The 21786-nt window shown below is 37.6% G+C and overlaps 1 protein-coding gene across 1 annotated transcript in view; it reads left to right on the top strand.

The window, feature by feature from the left end:
• The window catches only part of TENM1 (teneurin transmembrane protein 1), an 887850-nt gene that overhangs the window by 241647 nt on the left and 624417 nt on the right, over positions 1-21786 (top strand). The window contains exon 4 of the mRNA XM_061137497.1: positions 17177-17456. Coding sequence (XP_060993480.1) covers positions 17240-17456 — 217 coding nt within the window. The 5' untranslated portion in view covers positions 17177-17239. The remainder of the gene's footprint in view (positions 1-17176; positions 17457-21786) is intronic.

Below are 21786 nucleotides of genomic sequence, written 5' to 3'. Positions count from 1 at the left end.
ATGATTCATGAAATGAGATGTGTTTATATATGTGTATATTTCAAGCAGTATGTTAGGCATATTACTTGCTTCTGAGATACCTGGAATTAAGTAAGCTATCAAATCTCTCTAGACCTCCATTTTCACACCTGTATTAGGAAGAGTGAGATGATGATGATATTAATGACAATGATGATGGCAGCCACCAATAAGGAATGAATCTAAAGATTCATTCTGTGTTCCCCACACTAGAATAGGGACTTCACATATATTATTTTTAAAATTGCATGTGATATTCTTTTTCTCATTATACTATTAGAATGTGTTCATTATAAGAAAAAAATAAGACAATAGAAAGAAAATAGTCAAAACTTGCCCTAGTGCTATCATCTAATAATCAACATAAGTATTCTATCATCTATCCATTGTTGATACTTTGATGATGTGCATACTCTCAAATTTTTTTTGCTACCAAACACATCCAGCATAGGTTTTTGTTAATTCTCACATCAAAATTGCAAGGTAGATATTATTATTCTGATTTTATAGATGAGCAAACCTGAAGTTAAGGGAATGGAAGAGCTGGTAATAGAACCCAAGTCTGTCTGACTTAAGACCTTTCTACAATAAACTTCTTCTCATTCTTTTATAATAGAAGTATTTGAGGATACATCCTCCTCCCTTTAGCCAACATCTGCACTTACACTGAACTACTGAATATGTCATTTCTTCCCCAGTATAAAACAGCTTGCCAGTAAGGTGTCATCTTCACATTAAGACAAGATTTACCAAATAAAAATGATTGACTATACAGTTAGGGAACCAAGTCATCCAAAATGATAGTGATATTTCTGGAAAAGTCCTCTGCCTCACCCGTGAACCCCTTTACCTGTTCACTTAAACAGAAATTATTTTTCCTGAGAGTTTCTATTAAAATGATAGCCAAGGTTCTTGTATCTGATGAAGTAAAATGTTCTTATTCTTAAAAATCTACAGAAATGTCTTCTTCAGATATTCCACAGTGCCCTGCTCTCTAGCATCTTCCTTCCCTGTTAGAGAAGTAGTCTCCCTTGCAACAATTAGATCCTTTGTGTCAAACTAAGGTCTACTTAGAGGTTTTGCAACCCCCAAGGGCAAAAATATTATTCTGCATAGGAACCTTTAGCTACTTTTGCCCTACGCTTTTAGTATTCTTGGTTGCTCTCTGGTTTAAATTTTTATTTTCTTTTCTGGAGGTGACTTTCATTTTCTGAAATGATAAATCCCCTTTCTCTAGCCAGAGATAAAGCTTAGGCTCAGTTATATCCCTACTTTCCTTGAACTGATGGTGAATCCAGACGACAAGCTAGAGTCCTTCTCCACAGTGGAGAACCTGGATAATTTGTGCCCACAAATGGGCCAAGCAGACTGCATTCAGTGTTCCGTCAGGTCACGCCAAGTCCATGCCCCCGCAGGTTTGGTTTTCACAAGAATGGGCTGGGGGGTGTGTATTTCCTGGCACGCAGTATACCTCCTTGTGAAATGAAAGACACTTTGCAGACCAAAAACTGGCATGAAACATACCTTTGATTTCATCAGCTAGCATGCCATATGTCACGAAATTCTACTGCTTCCTGTTATTTCATCTGAGAGCGTCTTTCCTGCACATGGCTCTGAGTTGCAGTTAAGGAAAACGGATAGTGCGGTTAATTGATGTAAATAACTTGAATTCATTGGGGCCTAAGTTAGTTATTTGCCAAATTAATAGTATGCTGAGTTTGATACTCTTTCTGGGAGGTAACATGTTACAGTGAAAAGAGCAGCAGACTAGGAATAATGAAACCTGGGTTCTCATCCAAAGTTTGCTACTACCGCCTTGCAGTGTTTTGCAAATATTTGAGGCTCTGTTTTCTCCTGTGAAAGTGGGAGTAATAACATCCTGGCAATTGACTATGTCAGATGGGTGTGAGTGTATAAATTGTAATGCTGTATGTGAGATTTAAAAGTTGAAAATGTCTAAAGTCCTTTGCAAAATGCAAAATATTCTTTATATATACCTTCTAATGAATGGCTGAGTAGCCATACATTTATATGAACATCGATTGGAAAAGCAGAAAGGACAGTAAATATTTCATGTTTTCTACACGAAACTTGTCATTGCTAATATTCTGATGAAAAGGTAATATATCCTCAATGTAGAGAACAGGAAAAATAGAAAGAAAATAAGAAGCACACAATACAATACAGAGATAATTGTCATTAGTATTTTGATGTATTTCTTTTCAGTTTTTAATTTTTAAAAAAATAATTGGTAATAAACCTCTATGTATGAGGGGTACTGCTTTTCTGGTCAAAAATTAATAGAACTTAGTTATAAGAAATTTAATAGAAAGTTCTCTGTAATCAAGCCCTTTTCCCATGAAACTAGATTTAATAATTTTTCACAATTAATTTCCATTTTGTATCTTATTTTTTTCATGTAACATTGTATTCTAGGGTTTTCCCAAATCATTAAAAATTCTCTGAAGCTATTTTAGCTTTTTAGTATCTAAAATTTTAAACGTATGTGTAAGTAAAGAGCTGAACCCAGCATTCAGCCATCAGATAACTTCATTAATTTTCAGCTCATGGACAGTCTTACTTTATTTACACCTGACTCATGTGCCTCTCTTGCCTCACTAGATTTTTTGAAGTCCAGGATATCATACCATTTCATCCGTAAAACTTTAGCAGATGGCTCTAAGATACGAATACTCGTCCTTAACCTAATTATACCATATTGCACCTTAAAAATAGACAAAAGTGAAGTAAAGTGAAGTCACTCAGTTGTGTCCAACTCTTTGTGACCCCATGGACTGTAGCTTACCGGGCTTCTCCGTCCATGGGATTTTCCAGGCAAGAGTACTGGAGTGGGTTGCCATTTTCTTCTTCAGAGGATCTTCCCGATCCAGGGATTGAGCCCAGGTTGCCTGCATTGTAAGCAGGCGCTTTACCTTAAAAATAGACAATTAAACAATAAATCTTTAATATCATCAGATATGCTGTACATTTTCAGATTTCTAGGACTATCTCATAAATATATGTATAGTTTTTTCATTTCTTTGTTCTCATGAGAATCCTAATAAGATGTACACATGAGAATTTATAGCTTTGTCTCTTAAATCTTTTTCAATTCCTGTATTTCCCTGCCCACTATTAGTTTTTTCCTTGCACTTTATTTGTTGAGGAAACTTGATTGTTTCTCACTGTCTTGATTTTGCTCTTTATATTCCTGTTGCATTATGTGATAGGTTTCTCTGCCTCTAGTACTTTCTATAAACTGAATGTTAGATTTAGACTCCCACTGGTTAATAGAAATATGCAGAATATATATGTAGTTTTTAAATTCTGGGAGCCATGCTGAAAAAGGGGAAATTAGGTGAAATTAATTTTAAAATTATATTTTACTTCACCCAGTATACCCAACTGTTATCACATCCATGTACAATACATGTAAAATTATTCAGGTCAGTTCAGTCGCTCATTCGTGTCCGACTCTTTGTGACCCCATGGACTGTAGCACGCCAGGCCTCCCTGTCCATCACCAACTCCCAGAGTGTACTCAAACTCATGTCCATTGAGTCGGTGATGCCATCCAACCATCTCATCCTCTGTCATCCCCTTCTCCTCCCGCCTTCAATCTTTCCCAGCATCAGGGTCTCTTCAAATGAGTCAAATTATTAATGAGGTGTTTTAAATGGTTTTTCTTATAGTAAGCCTTTGGAATACTAAGCAAAAAAGCTACAAACCCCTAATGTGTGTAGCATTTTTATAAAGTCCTGCCATTAAAGTATCAGTGATTTGGGCTAGATTTCTAGCTATGGCCTAGTAAGGATCTATAAAACCACTCCTTAAGAAACGACTATAAACTATGAAGCACTACAAGTTGTCAGAAACAACCTTTGAAGCACCCTGGAAATTAACCAAAAGCCTCCAACATCCAGAAGGCATCTATACTTGAGGAAACTATTGGACTCTGAGTAATAATAATGGGACTCTGGTGTTTTGCCTTGGGCATGCTCATGTGCCACACGTACTCTTCCCAACTTCTGTGCACATACATGTGTGCACGCATTTGCACACAAGCACACACATGGATTGGTCAATGCCCATATTGGGCAGGCTATGCCCTAGTTGGCTGGTTCACTTAATGTGGAGAGGTGTACCATGCCCACGTCCAGGGACATTGTTGGTAGAAGTGATACTCTCAATGGAGTTGAGCCGGTGGGGAGGGCCAACAGTTCTCCTAATCTGAGGTTGTGATAAGCATATTTCAATCTGAGACTATGGACATGTGCAGCGTGCAGTGGACACTTGAGAGAGCTCAGACCGGTTCTGTTCATTAACCCTGAAGCAGTTCACAGAGGAAATGCAAAAGGCCCAGTGGAAAATGAAAGCTTTGGCAAAGTTGAAAATGGCATGAGCTTTGATTGTGCTCTTTCCCACACAGATCCATTGACAGAAGATAGAACCCTTATAGGTTTGAGGTGGTTGAGGACAACCTCTGTGCAGTTTTTGACTGACCACAAAGCTACAATAACACAGAATTCACCCTTAGGAAACCAAGCTTAAAAAAATAATATAGCAAAAATACTAATCAGAGAAATCAGCAGCCATACATCATTGGGGGATATATTTCTCAGATTTAGCCTGGGCAGATTACTAAATAAATTAAAAAATCAGTAATAGTTACTTCTTTCAGGGAAAAAAATCAGAATCCAGAGTTGTTATATTTCCCCAAATGTCCAGATTTTAGCAAAAAATTATGAAATATGCAAAGAAAAAAATCAGTCAACATAAACTGTGTCTGAATATCTCCAGATGTTGTAATTATCAGAAAAGACTTCAAAGACTTTTGAATATGTTCGAAGAAGAAAAGGAAACCACAAATAAAGACTTCATGGAAAGCATGACAAAAATGAACAAACTAGTGATTTTCAAGAAGGAAATAAAAGTATAAGAAGAACCAAATAGGAATAATTAAAGTGAAAAATCCACTAGAGGAACTTGACAGCAGATTTAAGATGGCTATGGAAACAATCAGTTAACTTGAAGACTGAGCTATAGAAATTGTCTAATCTGAAGAACAGAGAGAAAAAATATCAAAGAAAAATGAACAGAGCCTCAGGGATATGAAGGGTAACATCAAGAATACAAAAAAATAAAAGAATACCAACATATACATAATATGAATACCAGAAGGAAGGTGGAAAAGAAAGTGGCAGCAGAACATGCTTAACAAAAATATTTCCAAATTTAACACAAGGACTATGTTCAGAAATAAAAAGGCCATAAAAGACATACATGCTCCAATATGGATGAACAGGGGTACAGAGGCATTATGAAAGCATTTTGAAAGAAGTCAGATGCAGAAAGACCACATATTGTATGATTCCATTTATAGAAAATATCCAGAATAGGCAAATCTATAGACAGAAATTGTATTGGTAGTTGTCAAGTGCTGTGGGGAGGTTGAATTGGAAATGAATGCTTAATGGATTCAGGGATTATTTTTAGGATGGTGAAAATGTTTAAAAGTGGGTGGTGGTCATGGCTTCACAACTCTATAAATGTACCCCAAATCGTTGAATTTCACTTTTGAAATGGTTCATTGTATATAATTTATATCTAAATAAAGCAGTTTAAAAAGAAGTAGTAAACAAACAACAAAAACCAAACAAAAAGATCAGTAATATTGGCTCCATGAATATTATGTTTTCAAAACAATAGATAACCTAGGATTGATACATTTACAGTTATGAACATTATTAATTAATAACCATGACTATAAATTGTTTTGCAATTTACATGGGGCTTTCACATGTTATATTTTATTGGAGTCATCTGCCAGCACTCTGGGGGAAGGTGTTTAGCCTTTATTATGCAAAAGGAGAAGAGTTAGCTGATTTCTCCAATGCCATATCAGTTCAGTTCAGTTCAGTTGCTCAGTTGTGTCCGACTCTTTGTGACCCCATGAATCGCAGCATTAGTAAGTGACAAACTCTGACTTTCTGACTCCAAGTTCACTGCCATTCCTACTCTATCAACCCCACTCTCTGTGGTGGCAGCCCAATTGTAATTATTAATGCATTGTATTACTCCCTGTAGATAAATATGGAAACTTAAATATTAGAAGATGGGATCACAAAGGTGAAAATCACAGCTCAATCTGTGCTATGTTCTTACTGAACATTTGTTAGTAGGGAGGCTGAGGAAATCTAATAAATTTGCAACTTGTGACCTGGAATGGCGCAGAAATCTGTATCACACTGATCACACATTGACCCAGCAACACCACTCTTCTTCTAGCTCTTTTTTTCATGTGGGTGTCTAGTAAAGACAAAATGTAGTAGGCAACAGAAATTGTGTTGATTTATACCTAATAACATGTTTGCAGAAAGAAAGTTAAGTCGCTCAGTCGTGTCCTACTCTTTGCGACCCCATGGACTGTAGCCTGCCAGGCTCTTCCACCCATGGGATTTTCTGGGGAAGAATACTGGAGTGGGTTACCATTTCCTTCTCCAAGGGATCTTCCCGACCCAGGGATTGAACCTGGGTCTCCCACACTGCAGGCAGACTTTACCATCTGAGCCATCAGGGAAGCCCCCATGTTTGCAGAACAGCCATGTTTTTATAGTTTTACTGGTTTCACTCTTGGCATTATAGGATCCTTCCTCTTAGATCTAAATTGCTCTTTTCCTGGACATCTTATACCAGCCTGGTCCATGAAGCTTATTCCCTTTGTTACATAGGTAATACTTTGCAGGTGCTCCATAGGGTCTAGAAGCCACTTTGTCTCCTTCTAAGCTGCAAACTAAAATCTTGCCTAAATTTCTCACTCATTTCTAGCACCTTCCTCTGAATCTTATTTCAAAGAATCTGTGACCCTCATAACAAAGAGGTTAAGAGTACAGGCTCTAGAGCTGGACATTTTGGATTTGAATTCTAGCTCCATTAGCTGTGTGATCTTGGTGAAATTACTTAACCTTTCAGTGCTTCTGTTTTTTAATCTGTAAATGAGGAAAGCATATCTTATGAAATTTTTGAGGATTAAGTGCAGTCATGATTGTAAATTGCTTAAAATAGGGCCTGGATCATCTTTTTAGTCCTTTTACTTCTGATGATAATAATAATGATAATGAGGAGAAGGAGGAGAAGAATGACTATTCAAGGAAGCTGACAATTTGAACTTATACTAGGGGCTTGCCTCTGGTACTTGGTTTTTTGTTTTTTTTTTTTTATTTCATGTGCTAACCATAACAGCCCTGTGAGGCTCATAGGATTAATGATATTAGGTATTTTCCACACTTTACAGAAGAGAAATGTGGCATGCTACTTTGTCATAAAGCTGGGTTTGGAACATACATTTTAGGATTCTCTCATAGGGCTCTTTCTTTTATAATATAGCCTGCTGCCTTTGAAATGGTTAGCATTTGCCCAAAGGAGCAAAATACTTGGTGCAAACCTCAGCAATTATTATTAACCCCTGTATCCACCTCTACAATTAAGTCACTAAAGCGTCTACATGTTTGTAGCATATGTTATGTTAATTTGAGTAGCTCCTTTTCCACATAATACTTAACATAATTGAAAATGAAGTTCAAGTAGTGAGCAGTGAAAATGTTTCTGTTCCAAATTGTTTTACATGAAACTTGAGAGAGTTACTGATAAAGTGCAAATTTCAATGAACTAATGGATAGCAATAGAAAGCTATGATTAATATTTGCTATTGGCAAACTATGAAAGAAATTGACATCTCTGGTTGTTTAATATCATATTTAAAGCCTATTACTTTTCAAGATACTGTATTAAATGTGATGCTACATTTTGGATAAGTGTGTTAATGCTAAAATTACTATGAAATTTACAGAACCCCAGTGGATTTCATTGTAAGAAAAATGAATTGAATATGATTGTTTACTTGGGGAAATAAGCAGCTCTTGTTCTTCTCCAAAGAGTAAAAAGGCTTTTATACATTGTTACCTTCAATTTTTTTGAAGATTGTTCCCCGTACTAAGTGTTTAGCTGATTTACATAATCTATCACAAAGGATATTGAGAAGTTATGAGAGAAAGACAATTTGAAATTACTTTAGGTAGTTGATGGACTTCAGAAGAGATAGTGTGCTGGAGATAGATAAGAGTACAACTCAGAGATGTATTATTATTTTCAAATTACCAAGGTATAGAAGTATGCTAAGTTCAGTTCAGTTCAGTCGCTCAGTCGTGTCCGACTCTTTGCGACCCCATGAATTGCAGCACGCCAGGCCTCGTGTCCATCACCAACTCCCAGAGTCCACCCAAACCCACGTCCATTGAGTCGGTGATGCCATCCAGTCATCTCATCCTCTGTCGTCCCCTTCTCCTCCTGCCCCCAATCCCTCCCAGCATCAGGGTCTTTTCCAATGAGTCAGCTCTTCGCATGAGGTGGCCAAAGTACTGGAGTTTCAGCTTCAGCATCAGTCCTTCCAATGAACACCCAGGACTGATCTGCTTTAGGATAGACTGGTTGGATCTCCTTGCAGTCCAAGGTACTCTCAAGAGTCTCCAACACCACAGTTCAAAAGCATCAATTCTTCAGCACTCAGCTTTCTTCACAGTCCAACTCTCACATCCATACATGACCACTGGAAAAACCATAGCTTTGACTAGACAGACCTTTGTTGGCAAAGTAATGTCTCTGCTTTTTAATATGCTATCCAGGTTGGTCATAACTTTCCTTCCAAGGAGTAAGCGTCTTTTAATTTCATGTCTGCAATCACCATCTGCAGTGATTTTGGAGCCCCCCAAAATAAAGTCTGACACTGTTTCCACTGTTTCCCCATCTATTTGCCATGAAATGATGGGACTGGATGCCATGATCTTAGTTTTCTGAATGTTGAGCTTTAAGCCAACTTTTTCACTCTCCTCTTTCACTTTCATCGTGAGGCTCTTCAGTTCTTCTTCACTTTCTGCCATAAGGGTGGTGTCATCTGCATATCTGAGGTTATTGATATTTCTCCCGGCAATCTTGATTCCAGCTTGTGCTTCCTCCAGCCCAGCATTTCTCATGATGTACTACTCTGCATATAAGTTAAATAAGCAGGGTGACAATATACAGCCTTGACATACTCCTTTTCCTATTTGGAACCAGTCTGTTGTTCCATGTCCAGTTCTAACTATTGCTTCCTGACCTGCATACAGGTTTCTCTAGAGGCAGGTCAGGTGGTCTGGTTCCCATCACTTTCAGAATTTTCCACAGTTTATTGTGATCCACACAGTCAAAAGCTTTGGCATATTCAGTAAAGCAGAAATAGATATTTTTCTGGAACTCTCTTGCTTTTTTGATGATCCAACGAATGTTGGCAATTTGATCTCTGGTTCTTCTGCCTTTTCTAAAAGTAGTTTAGAAGTAGTTATACACAATTTAAAAAAACATCCTGCTCATTGAACGTGAAATATGAACCAGAGATTGTGGGCCCTCATTTGGGCATGAAGTAAGTTGTTGCCATTTATCTAATGGGATATTATGAAATAATAAATCTTTAAAGTATGATATATATTGTTCCAGTTCCCCAAAATTTTGACCATATGTCTGTGTGTGTGAGTTTTCAAGTCCCAGTTTCCTAAGTAGCAATGGAGAATATAAAATGAGAGTAAGTGTCCAAAATAATTGTTCTAAAATTCTTGATTTTTTCTTTTAAAATCATTTTCCAGGTTAGAGTGTTTTTGTGGAGCCTGGAAGCAACACCAGCTTTTCCATTCTGTCTCCCTGCTTGTCTCATGTATTCTAGCATCTGTATCCATAAAAATGTTTAGAGTTGTTATCCAAAAATAATGAAAACAAATAGACACAAGAAGCTGCGGGGGGGGGGGGGGGGGCGGGAAACAGAGCCTATACAGGAAGAGATGTGAGATTAATTAATCATCACTATTTAGTTGTGGAATTAAATGACTTTCATTTTTCTCTTTCAAAATGGCCTAAAGCACCTGCCGGGGTGCTATGAGGAAATCCACCGCAGCTGTTCTCACAACTGAGTCAAATCAGTTGTTTCGGAGGAATATTTTTCCAGAAGGGACCTTTCATGCTCCCATTTTAAGATTTTGAAAGCACTAATAAAACAGGTTAAACAAGCTCATGTAAACCAATACAAGTAGACAGAATTTCAACTCTTGAGTGCTGTCTCTGATATAACAGAATATCTATGTACCACAAAAGCAGTCTAGTTCTACAGGTATCATTTCCTGGATAAGAAGATCCATATGCAGTACATAAAATTCTCAGCCTGTCTCCTGAAAAATGATGATTTACTTCTCTTTTTATTTACTAGAATGTTATGACAGTGTCCTTGAAACCCCATAATACTTGGCCAATTCTGTAACAAAAGTCATATGATATCATCATACACACATTGATAGGTATTTTAAAAAAATAATATAATTCAATCAAACTAGAATTTATTTGGTATATAAGTAAGTGAAGTCAGTCAAACAGTTGGAGTGTAATTAGATACTAACAAATTGTTTTCAGAAAGACTCTTACTTTTATCAAGTTTGTTATATTTTTCTAAAACATCTAAAGCAACTGATTTCTGTCCAGCCACTGATCTGCTTTCTTCTTAGTATAATGTTCCTTCATCTAAAAAGGGGAAAAATAAAAAGGGCAAACAGCAAACTATGAAAGATAGTTTCAGCAAATATTATAAAGGCTTAATTTATTTGCTTTATTGTACCAATATAGTTTAATTTTTAAAAAACTCAGTAAGGTCCCCAGTTGATAAAGACACAAAAACCATAAATAGTTCACAAGAGAGAAAACAGAACTAGAAAACACATGCAGAGAAAATGTCCAGCGTCGCTAATAATCAAGGAAATGCAAATTAAAGGAAGAAGATCCTTTCATTTATTTATTTCAAATAAACATTTAAAAGAAATACTCAAAGTTGATCAGGGTACAGCTGAAGAAGAGTGTTCCCACATGTTGCTGACAGCAGTGTAAATCATTACAGTCCTCCAAAGCCACAAAAATGTTCAAACCTTTTGGCTCATTAATTCAACTTCTTGGAATCTACCCTAAGGAAATAATAAAAAATATTGAAGATGTTCATGTTATTTTTATATGGCTCTAGTTATAATACTTGTAAATAGAAAGGGAAGAATATAAATACCCAGTAATAGGGGAATGGGTGTGTAAATTATGATACATCCATACTATACTGCCATTAAAAATGATCATTACACAAATCTACAGAAACATGCAAAAAACATCCACAGAGAAGTAAAGAACATGAAAAAAATATATGTGTACATTAGGACTGTAAGGAAATGGGCCAGAGGGACAGCAGTAACTCTTACTGGCTGGTAAGATTATAGGGGAGCTTTCTCCCTCAAGCAATCATGCTACTTTTAAAGCTATTCCCACCCTCCATGACAGTTCAGTACTTAAGTGTTTGCTTAAGAAAAACAAAGAAAGGTGAGAGAAGAATCAGCCAGGAGTTCACATTCACTTCCTAAGTCCAGTGTTTTCTGCATCAGTCAGTCTGCATTAAAATAAAAGGTCGTTATTAAAGACAAATTATTGTAATAATTCCAAAGAGTACTATCCCCCTTTGCTAGGTATTCTCCAGGCATGTGGTACTCTCATTCCTCTTGTCTGGTGTGCTAAGAAGGCCTGTTTTCCTTGGGTAATGTTTTTTGTTGTTTTCTCTAGGGTGGAGTGAGCCTTTTTAGTGAAAGCCCAAACTTGTGAACAGTTCCTATGAGTAGGACAGATCTGTTTTCCAATATGAGAGGGCAGCCATATGTTAAAGAACAAACTATGGAAAGAAGATAACAGAAGAGATAAAAAAGAAGGGAGGTTATGCTCAGCACATAGATATATACACAGACCCATGGATTCAAAAGCAATAGTTTACTTACACTAGCCTGTAGTAGACTGGAGTGAGTGTGAAGGGTTGGGGAAAGGGACAGGAAAGGAAGAAAAGGGAGCTGAGGGGAGGGGAATGCAAAGTTGGCTTTGAATATACCCACCAGTTTTTGGGTCAATCGATCTAAACTTCCCTTTGGTTTCGTATACCGTCATGAGATTTTAGAGTTGGAGGAGCTCTTTGAGATAATCTAATCTCCTATGACCTTCAGATAAACTAGGGGCTCCAAGAGAGGGGAGGGTTGTGTACCTTAGGCCACTCTTCCCAATATTCTTCTGAAAGGCGAAGTGGAACAGTGATGGAGTATGGTCTTTGGAGACAGATTGTATGAATTGAAATTTCAGCTGTACTGCTAGTTACTAGCTGTGTGACCTTGGGCAAGTCACCTAACTGCTCTGTTCCTTGGTTTTCTTTATAGAATGGCTATAAAAATAGTACCTACTTCATAGGGTGCTGTAAGAATGAAAAGATTTAATATGTGAAAAGCATTTAGGACAGTGACTGGTAGGCATGATACCTGCTGTGAGGTAGTTACTGCTGTGGCTGCTGCTGCTTTCATTGTGGTTGTGATAATCCTACCATTGCAAGGCCAGTAATTTCCCTACACCAAGTTGTCTCTCCCTAGCCTTATGGTGACTAAAGAAATAAACATAGAACCTCCTTGGGTCTCCTCTGAAGTCACCTTGGAGTTTATCTTGTTAGCAAGTAGAAAGTGGAAAACACAAGGGTAAACCACAGGTGGTGACATTTGAATTTATACTATGTGATCTATCAAAATGAATCTTCTGCAGTAGGAAAGATAATTGACTTCTTTTTTTTTTAGTCTGTTACCTAGGAGCATGTGTTTTACCTACACAGTTGCTTTTTTTGAGTTTATTATTCATCAAACTAATCGAGAAATTAAAAATTATTTTGCTGTGAATTGCATTATATATACATTTGGTTTTTCTATGAGTTGACAATATCATCATCATGTCTAAATGACATTGGCTTGTCAGTGGCCCTCCAGGATGCCATGTTGAGCACTGAATGAAAAAGTCAATTAAGCAAATATGAGCATTTTCTTTACCATGGCATATGTAGAACAGCATCTTTTCAGATGTATTGTGTTTTCAAACTTTGTTACATTTAGAATATTAATTTTTTCTTAATGTTTTATCACTTTTTATTTTCAAAAGGTAAACCAGTTGTGAGTAATGTCAAGCTCTGTCTCTCAAGACCTGGGTAAATCTCTATTATGTACTTTCACAGCTCTAGGCACACAGTTATAGATGCCTTCGTATCATGTGTCTAGAGAACTGGAATGTATTTTCTGCCATCTGGGTCCACTGATGTAAATTTTAAGATAAGAAATTGTGGTTGAGGGTCAGGGAGCAGGGAAGGATTATTTTCTCTTGGTTTTTTTTTTTTTTTTTTTTACCAATTTGTGGTGTAAGATTGTTTCCAGGGGATACTCAATGATTACAGCTGTGAGTAGCTGTGATGAGAACATTAAGAATGGTTCAAAATGGATATAGGCATCTCACTCTCTCTCCTCATCTCATTTTCATGTTGCAAATACATAAACTGAGGGAGAGAAGAATGTCTAAATTTCTATATGTAAAAATAGAGGAGATTTTAACATGATAAATCATAGTAACCAGAACACAATGTTAGGCATTAGAAGTGAAATGGTTTTCATTTTTAAATTTAAATTGACAGATTTGAGTGGTGTAAGTTTATAACCAACTGAGACTTAACAGGGAGCATTATTTTGACATATCTCTGCTATGTTAATCCCAGGCAGAGTGAACCAAAGACTTCACTGAAAGAGCAAGTAAGAGTTGGGAAGTGTGTTTAGAAAGTAGATCAGGACCTATTTATCTCCATATTATGACATTTTATTAAACATTTTATTATTATTTTTAATTATAAGATTCTTATATTTTTCCAATCAATTACCTTATGTGGAAAATAGCTCTCCACCCCTGCTCAGTAAACTTTCAGTCTTTAATGAACAAAGAACTGTATGTGTTGGTTAAACTAAAGTGAAATAAATGTTACTGATGTCTCCTTTTCTGGGTGAATGTCCAATCTTCAGCTGCAATGATGCATCTCAGAAGTCTGTTGTTGGTACATTTGTCACCGTGCACTGTTTGCAGCTAAATCAAGGGGCTTCCCTGGTGGCTCAGACCACCAGGAATCTGCCTGTAAAGCAGGAGACCCAGGATTTGATCAGGAAGATCCCCTGGAGAAGGGAATGGCAACCCACTTCAGTATTCTTGCCTAGAGAATTCCATGGACAGAGGAACCTGGCAGACTACAATCCATGGAGCAGCAAAGAGTCAGACATGACTGAGCAACTAATATTTTCACTTTCACTTTCAAGGCCTAAAATACAGAAAACTGTATACCTTCTGAAGAACATGCTGTGGGAACCTGTAAAGAAAGAGATTAAAATTGGCCTTAGATGCTCATTGGAGTTTCAGTGGTTGTAATGATGGTGGTGGTGGTGAACAAATAAGCAGTCTTTCCCCATACCTTCATCTTTGATGCTTAGATAGTACTTTGTTTTGTTTTTAGTGAGTGATTCCATTCTACTTTGTAGTAGAGTTGTTTGTTATCACTTATATTACACCTGTGAGTTCCTTGGGTGCAGAGACCATGGTCTATTCATTTCTACATTTTCTCTAGCCCCTTCTGTAAGTCTCGACATTGGTTTATTCAATTCATTTAGCAGATATTGATCAAATGTGTAATATATGCAAGGCACTGTGCTCATTTTAGGAATATAGAAATGAATAGAACAGATAAAAATATCCATTTTCATGGAGGTTACATTTTCGATGGGAGAGACTGGTGGCAGACAATAAACAAAATATACAGTATACCATTTAGTGACAAGTTCTATGAAAGACAGGAAGGAGGATGAGAAATGACATTTTTTAGTGGTTTACAATGAGAGGTTGCAAAGGCCCTGAGGTGGAATTGTGCCTGGTATTTTCAGAAACAGCAAGGAGGCTAATATTGGGTTTGCCAAAAACTTCATTCAGGTTTTTCCGTAACACTTTATGAAAACCCAAACAAGCTTTTTGGCCAACCCAATACATCTGGAGTGGGTGACATAGGAAGAAATATCAGAGGATGAGTTTGGAGAGGTTAGGGTGGGGAGAGGTGGACATTGTAGGAGTCCACCTAGCTCATTGTAAGAATTTCAGCTTTTATTTTAAAGGACATGACTGAGTGACTGAACCGAACTGAAGGTGCCAATAATGCTTTTGAGCCAAAAAGAGATGACATGACTTAGATTTAAAAGCTTCATTCTGGCTGGAGTGTGAGGAATGTGCTATAACGGAGCAATGGTGTAAACCAGGGGATCAATTAGGAGGCTTTGGCAATAATTCTGGTGTGGTAGTGGGGAAGTAGAGGATGCCTTTGGATTCTGGCTATATTTCAAAGGTAGTACCAGCAGGATGAACTGATGGATTGTATGTGGGATGTGAAGGGAATCAAGCATGACTTCAGAGTCTGTGGCTTGAGCAAACAGAATAATGAAGCTGCCTTTTACCAAGAAAGAGAAGACTATGAAAGAAAAGTGTGGGGAAGGGGAATCAGGAGCTCAGTTTTGAACACAATACATTTGAGATACCTTTTAGATATCTAAGTAGACACATTGAGAAAGCTGTTGGATACTCAAGTCTGTGGCACAGGGGAGGGACCTAGGCTGGAGCTGTGAATTGAGGATTTTAGATTCAGTATGTAAGATGGCATGAACTTAGATTGTTGCTGAATCACCAGTATATATTCACTTATCTGCTTTCTCTCCAAGGATGCTCAGCTCTGATATCAATTCAAGCAAACAAGGTGCCTCCATAGACCACTTATGGAATTTGTAGCTTCAGGAGTTAAATAGTTTTTACTATGTATGTGCCTAGAGTAGTGCTAAGTGGTATGAGGTATATAAAGATGCATAAGACTCAGAGTCTGCCTTCAAGGACCTTAATATGTGGTTAGGGAAATAAGGCCCCAACTAGTGAAACTGTTCATGCTACAAAACATTGTGTACCTTTGAATGCTCATCAGTCAATCTATCAGCTTTACAGAGCGATTTCAATGTTCTTTTTGCTATACATGTGATAGAAATTCCCAAAAGTGAGATACTGTAGGTGACAAAGGAGCCACCATCCAGATGTCAGTCGATTTCTTTGAAAATGCATATGGTGAAGAGCTGAAGAAAAATCAGGGAGTCATTTTCACTGCAAAATAAAATCATGGCCTTGTTTGGTTTCAAGCGAAGTTGCTTTAACATGGTATGAAAGGACCAAGTTGCAAAGTTGCAAGAGTGCAGGAAAATGATGATAAAAGAACATATAGAATGAAAATAAGCACATGTTTACAGGACTTAAAACTTTTCAGAAGACTTTGACATCTCAGATGGCGTTTGAGCTTCTCAAACTGCTCTGTGCTCAGTAAGGGGGATAATGCCTCTTCTGGTCTTAAGAGCCTTATGACTCCTAGCTCAGCGTTCTGTGGGGAAGGGGATTTCTTTCAATGATTTATCATGAAGTTTTAAATTTCTATTTCTAAACCCGATTTAGATCCTGCTGTTTCTACACCAGTATACTCACTAGAAGTGCTGTTTATATCCTCTTGGTACTATGAAGAACAAAAATTTACCACCACCTAACTCATTAAAAATGCTCTGCAAGCCCGAGGCGCAGAAGCCACAATATGAACACAAAGAGCTCAGTCCCCCTTAAGGACACTTTATTTCATGAGCCTCTCTAACTCAGATTCATTCTCTTCCTCGGAGCCCCTTTCTTAAATGCAATATTAAACCAGAGGCAAGAACGTGTTTTTTTTCTGAATGTAGTTCTCTTACCAGTTTTCATGTCAAATGTAGGATGTGCTGGGTTAATATTTGTACTTCTAGCCGCTTTCAAATCTTATATATATTTTTTAATCTGACCACAGACTTTAGCATTAAAAACATGCACACACCACAGAACAACACAGTCCTTTATTTGCTTTTCATTACAAATATTTTTGAAGGCTGTCTCTTTTTAACCTTAAGTATTTTCTGATACTGCTACCTCCAGCTTAATCTTAAATGCTTGATGAAGTATGCATGGAACACAGTGTTATTATTGCCCCAGGCTAGTTTCATGTCATGCAGTTTGTCTTTGGCTCCCCTCCTTTGATAGTATTATCAGGACCAATTGTGAATCTGCCAGATGCATTTTCTTGCAAAAGGACAAATCTAAGCAAGCTTGTGTTTTTCCATCCCTCTTTCAGGACTGCTTACACTGAAGGAGTTCCTCTTCCTTTTTTCATGAAACTGAGCTTGCTTCATCAGAGATGGAGCAAACAGACTGCAAACCCTACCAGCCTCTGTCAAAAGTCAAGCATGAAATGGACCTAGCTTATACCAGTTCTTCCGATGAGAGTGAAGATGGAAGAAAACCAAGACAGTCATACAACTCCAGAGAAACTCTTCATGAATATAACCAAGAGCTGAGGATGAATTACAATAGCCAGAGTAGGACAAGAAAAGAAGTCGAGAAATCTACCCAAGGTATGTTTTTATTGGATTTTTATAGCAAATATGATTTCTCACTAGGGGATGGTTGTATGCATAAACTTATGTTTCGGAAACAAATTTGCTGATGTTAATGGGTTAATAATTCGTACTTCTTACATATGCTCAGTGAATCTGTTTCATGTGCCAATCCTAACTGTGGTTGTAGGTTACATGTGCTTTTTACGGATTATGCATGAGTTTGCATGCAACAATCCTCTTATCAGAACATTCCAAATTTGCCTAATCCTACAAATAGCCATTTACAGACTGAAAGATAAATAATTTATAGTAAGATGAAAAGTAAACAGCTAAGTGCTTTTCAAGCCATTGCCTATATGGGACGAAAGTCTCAAATAAATCTTCGGCATCTAAAAGAGCTCTAAAAAGGTTAGTGGAGACTACCAAGCAAAGGTCCAGAAAGTCTGCCGACAGAACGCTGAAACCTTGTGCAGCACAGTCCAAAGGGAAGGTAAGAAATGGTCGGAACCCCCTCTGCCACAGCCATGATGTGGGACATATCCTTTGGACAACCTTAGTTTCTCAATTGTGGATTGACAAGATAGTTTCTAATAAGCAGAAAACAGGTAGATAGAACTATGATTTCCTTATTTCTTTTCAGATGATAGAGAAGTGGTATTAGACCCCATTTTCACTTCATAGGAAAAAAAAGAGATGCTGATGTTGGCACTGATTACTTTTTTTAAAAAAACAATAAGTCTGTGTGGAGATTTTTTTTTAAAATGATTTGATTATCTAGATCAATGGTTCTCAAAGCATGGACCCTGGTCCACCAGCAGCAGAATCACCTACTGACTTGTTAGAAATGCAAATTCTCAGGGACCACCACAGACCATGAAAAATTATTACAAATGAAAATTGTTTCATTGGAATCTTACATTAGAAAAATTTTAAATTGAGCCAAAATTTAAGATATTCATACCAACATTTAGATATACACTAAATATTTATATTAACTATGTTACTAATGTGTTCAGTTCAGTTCAGTTCAGTCACTCAGTTGTGTTCCACTCTTTGCGACCCCATGGACTATAGCACGCCAGGCCTCCCTGTCCATCACCAACTCCGGGAGTTTACTCAAACTCATGTCCATTGTGTCGGTGATACCATCCAACCATCTCATCCTCTGTCATCCCCTTCTCCTCCCGCCTTCAATCTTTCCCAGCATCAGGGTCTTTTCAAATGAGTCAGCTCTTCGCATCAGGTGGCCAAAGTATTGGAGTTTCAGCTTCAGCATCAGTCCTTCCAATGAATATTCAGGACTGATTTCCTTTAGGATGGATTGGTTGGATCTCCTTGCAGTCCAAGGGACTCTCTATGGACGGAGGTTTGTGACATTGTACAGGAGACAGGGAGCGAGACCATCCCCAGGAAAAAGAAATGCAAGAAAGCATTAATGTTTTAGCTCTTAACATACTTGGTAAAAGTTTTATGTCTGTCTTTTCAAGAACTTCATTTTAGTCTTCCCTGTTTAGTCTGCTGAAGACTGCAACTTTGTTATGAGTAATTTTTTTCTTCTGCATAACTGAAAATTAGGAAATATTTTCATATGGGAATTTTTTTGGCTCTACTATGCTTTAAGCAATGTGTAATTATCATTAATATTTCTCTATAAGATTGTCTTTACAAAATATGAACTTATAATTGTGAGTTGTGGCTTATAGAATCAGTGTATAGAGTGCTTGACCTAATAAAGTTGTGAATTTAAATAAGAATTCACTTATGGTGACAGTTTGTTCTAAAAATATAAGCGATTTTATATCGAGTCAGTATAAAGACCTAGCCAGATTTTGTCTGCATGCATTGTGCTTAAAATAAATTTTGAGATGAGAGAAGGTTTGTCTCCTAAAATGTCATCCTAATTTCTCTTTAATAGCCTATTATTATTCAATAAGCTTTTATTGAGCACTTGCTATGTGTCAGGCTTCAAGTCAGATGCTTGGGATGTAGATGACCATGATAGTTTCCGCTTGTAGGAAACCCATAATGTTGTGGAGAAAATAGACATCTGACAAATCATTACACTTAAATGTAGCAGGTACATTTACAGATAAATAAAGCACTATGGAAGTACATGGGTGAAGCAGGGTCCATAGAAAAGTGATATTTGATCAATTTTTTCGCATTTGAATAAGAGTTTACCAGGAAAAGGATGAGGGTTTCCCAGGTGGTATGATGGTAAGAATTAGCCTGCTAATACAGGAGATGCAGGTTCGATCCCTGGGTGGGGAAGATCCCCTGGAGGAAGAAATGGCAACCTACTCCAGTATTCTTGCCTGGGAAATCCAATGGACAGAGGAACCTGGTGGGTTACAGTCCGTGGGGTCACAAAGAGTTGGACATGACTGAGTGACTGTGCACACGCGTGCGCGCGCACACACAGACACACACTCAGGAAAAGGACATTCCAAGGGGGCGGGTTCTTTTCCAGTGGATCTTCCCCACCCAGGAATCGAACCCAGGTATCCTGCATTGCAGGCAGATTCTTTACCAACTGAGCTCTCAGGGAAGCCCAGAGGGTAGGTTAGCAGGTGCAAAAGCATACAATCATGAAAACACTTAGCATGATGAAAATTTCAATATGAAAATTGGTGCATTGGCGTCAGATCACAAAAAGTCTTCCACGCCCAAGTTAGGAGTTCCTTTTTTTCCTTTACACATTTTTTTAAAAAGCTTTTAAGTAATAGAGAATTTCCTGATGACTTACAATTTTTTGGATGAGAAGTATAGAAGAGTATTGTAGATGTGTAAGCAGCAGTGTAGAAGACTGATTGCAATTGGGGGAAATTGGATGCAGGGAGACAATCTATGAAGCCACTGAATTAGCCCAGGCTAAGGATGGTGATGAATGTCTAAACTGTGGCTGTATCAGTAGAGGTGAAGAAACATATTCAAGAGGTATTAGTGTGGTAGAATTGATAAGCCTTAGTAATTGATTACTTGTCGAGTTTGAAAGAGATAACAGAGTCAAAGATGATTCTGAATTTCAAGTCAGAAAACTGGGAGGATGGTGATCCATTTACCAAGAGAAGAAAAATAGGAGGAGTGGGTTTGAAAGGGAATGAGTTTCTTTCTGAACATGTTAGGTTGAAGTTGCTTGGGTGACATCCAGGTGGATTTTCCTGCCAAGCAGTTGTTAATGTGTGTCTAGACTTCAGGAAAGATCTGGACTGTTGAAATAAATAGACTTGAGTTCACTGGTGTCTTATATACTAGGGGATGCCTGGAGATGAATGAGATTACCCAGGGACAATGTGTAGAGTGAGACCTGAAAAAAATTAAGGACCAAAACCCGAATCTATCATCCATGAACTGAAATAAACATGTTTTCGACCTATTTTAACTACCACCATCATTTGTTATATTGACTTCTGTCAAGTATAAAGATCCAGGAAGTGAGAGTTTGGAAAGTTAGGGTCTTCTTATCACTGACTTCACGATCTTTAGAGACACCTAGGAGGGAACATATGTGTCTCTTTAGGGGAGAAATGAATTAACCCACATCAGGCAAAATTGTGGGCCCCCGATCATCCTTTTTTTTGTGGAGTCTGGAATCCTCTGTGTTATTTTGGTTCATGTATACCTTTATGTATAAGAAAATGTTCTTGATTTTTGCAAACATATGGTAGCATCTCGCATCAAACTAGCTAGAGGGGACCTGACTCATTTTTTTTTTTTATTAATCAAGGCATTTATTTTTTTTCCATTTATTTTTATTAGTTGGAGGCTAATTACTTTACAATATTGTAGTGGTTTTTGCCATACATTGACATGAATCAGCCATGGATTTACATGTGTTCCCCATCCCGATACCCCCTCCCACCTCCTTCTCTACCCGATCCCTCTGGGTCTTCCCAGTGCACCAGGCCCGAGCACTTGTCTCATGCATCCAAAATTCTCAGAAAATCATTGAGTTTTAAAATAGGAAAGAAGAAAGTTAACGTAAGTTTGACTGGGCACCCGCTATAGTATCAGACACTGTGCTAGATGCCTTTTAAGCTCACTAACTGTGCGGCCTTAAGCAAGTTACTTCAGTTCTCTGAGCCTATAAAGTTGACTACAGAGTTGACTTCATCATCATCAATACCATAATCACAGTAGAAAAAATAAAAGTAGCAATAATAATAAAAGAAAACTTGAATAGTGCCTGCTGTGTTCCAGGGCTCTACTAGATACTTAAATTTACTCCTCATGAATGCCTCATGAGATGAGATGTTATCTCCAGTTTACCAATGAGGTAACTGAGGCTCAGAGAGAAATAACTTGCTGGTTTTTACAGCCAAGAAGTAGTAAGAGTTGGCATTGG

This window comes from Dama dama, chromosome X, assembly GCF_033118175.1.
Source record: "Dama dama isolate Ldn47 chromosome X, ASM3311817v1, whole genome shotgun sequence".
In the NCBI taxonomy this organism is placed as follows: domain Eukaryota; kingdom Metazoa; phylum Chordata; class Mammalia; order Artiodactyla; family Cervidae; genus Dama; species Dama dama.
Note: the sequence above shows the minus strand (reverse complement) of the source record. Positions and strands in the feature narration are given on the sequence as shown.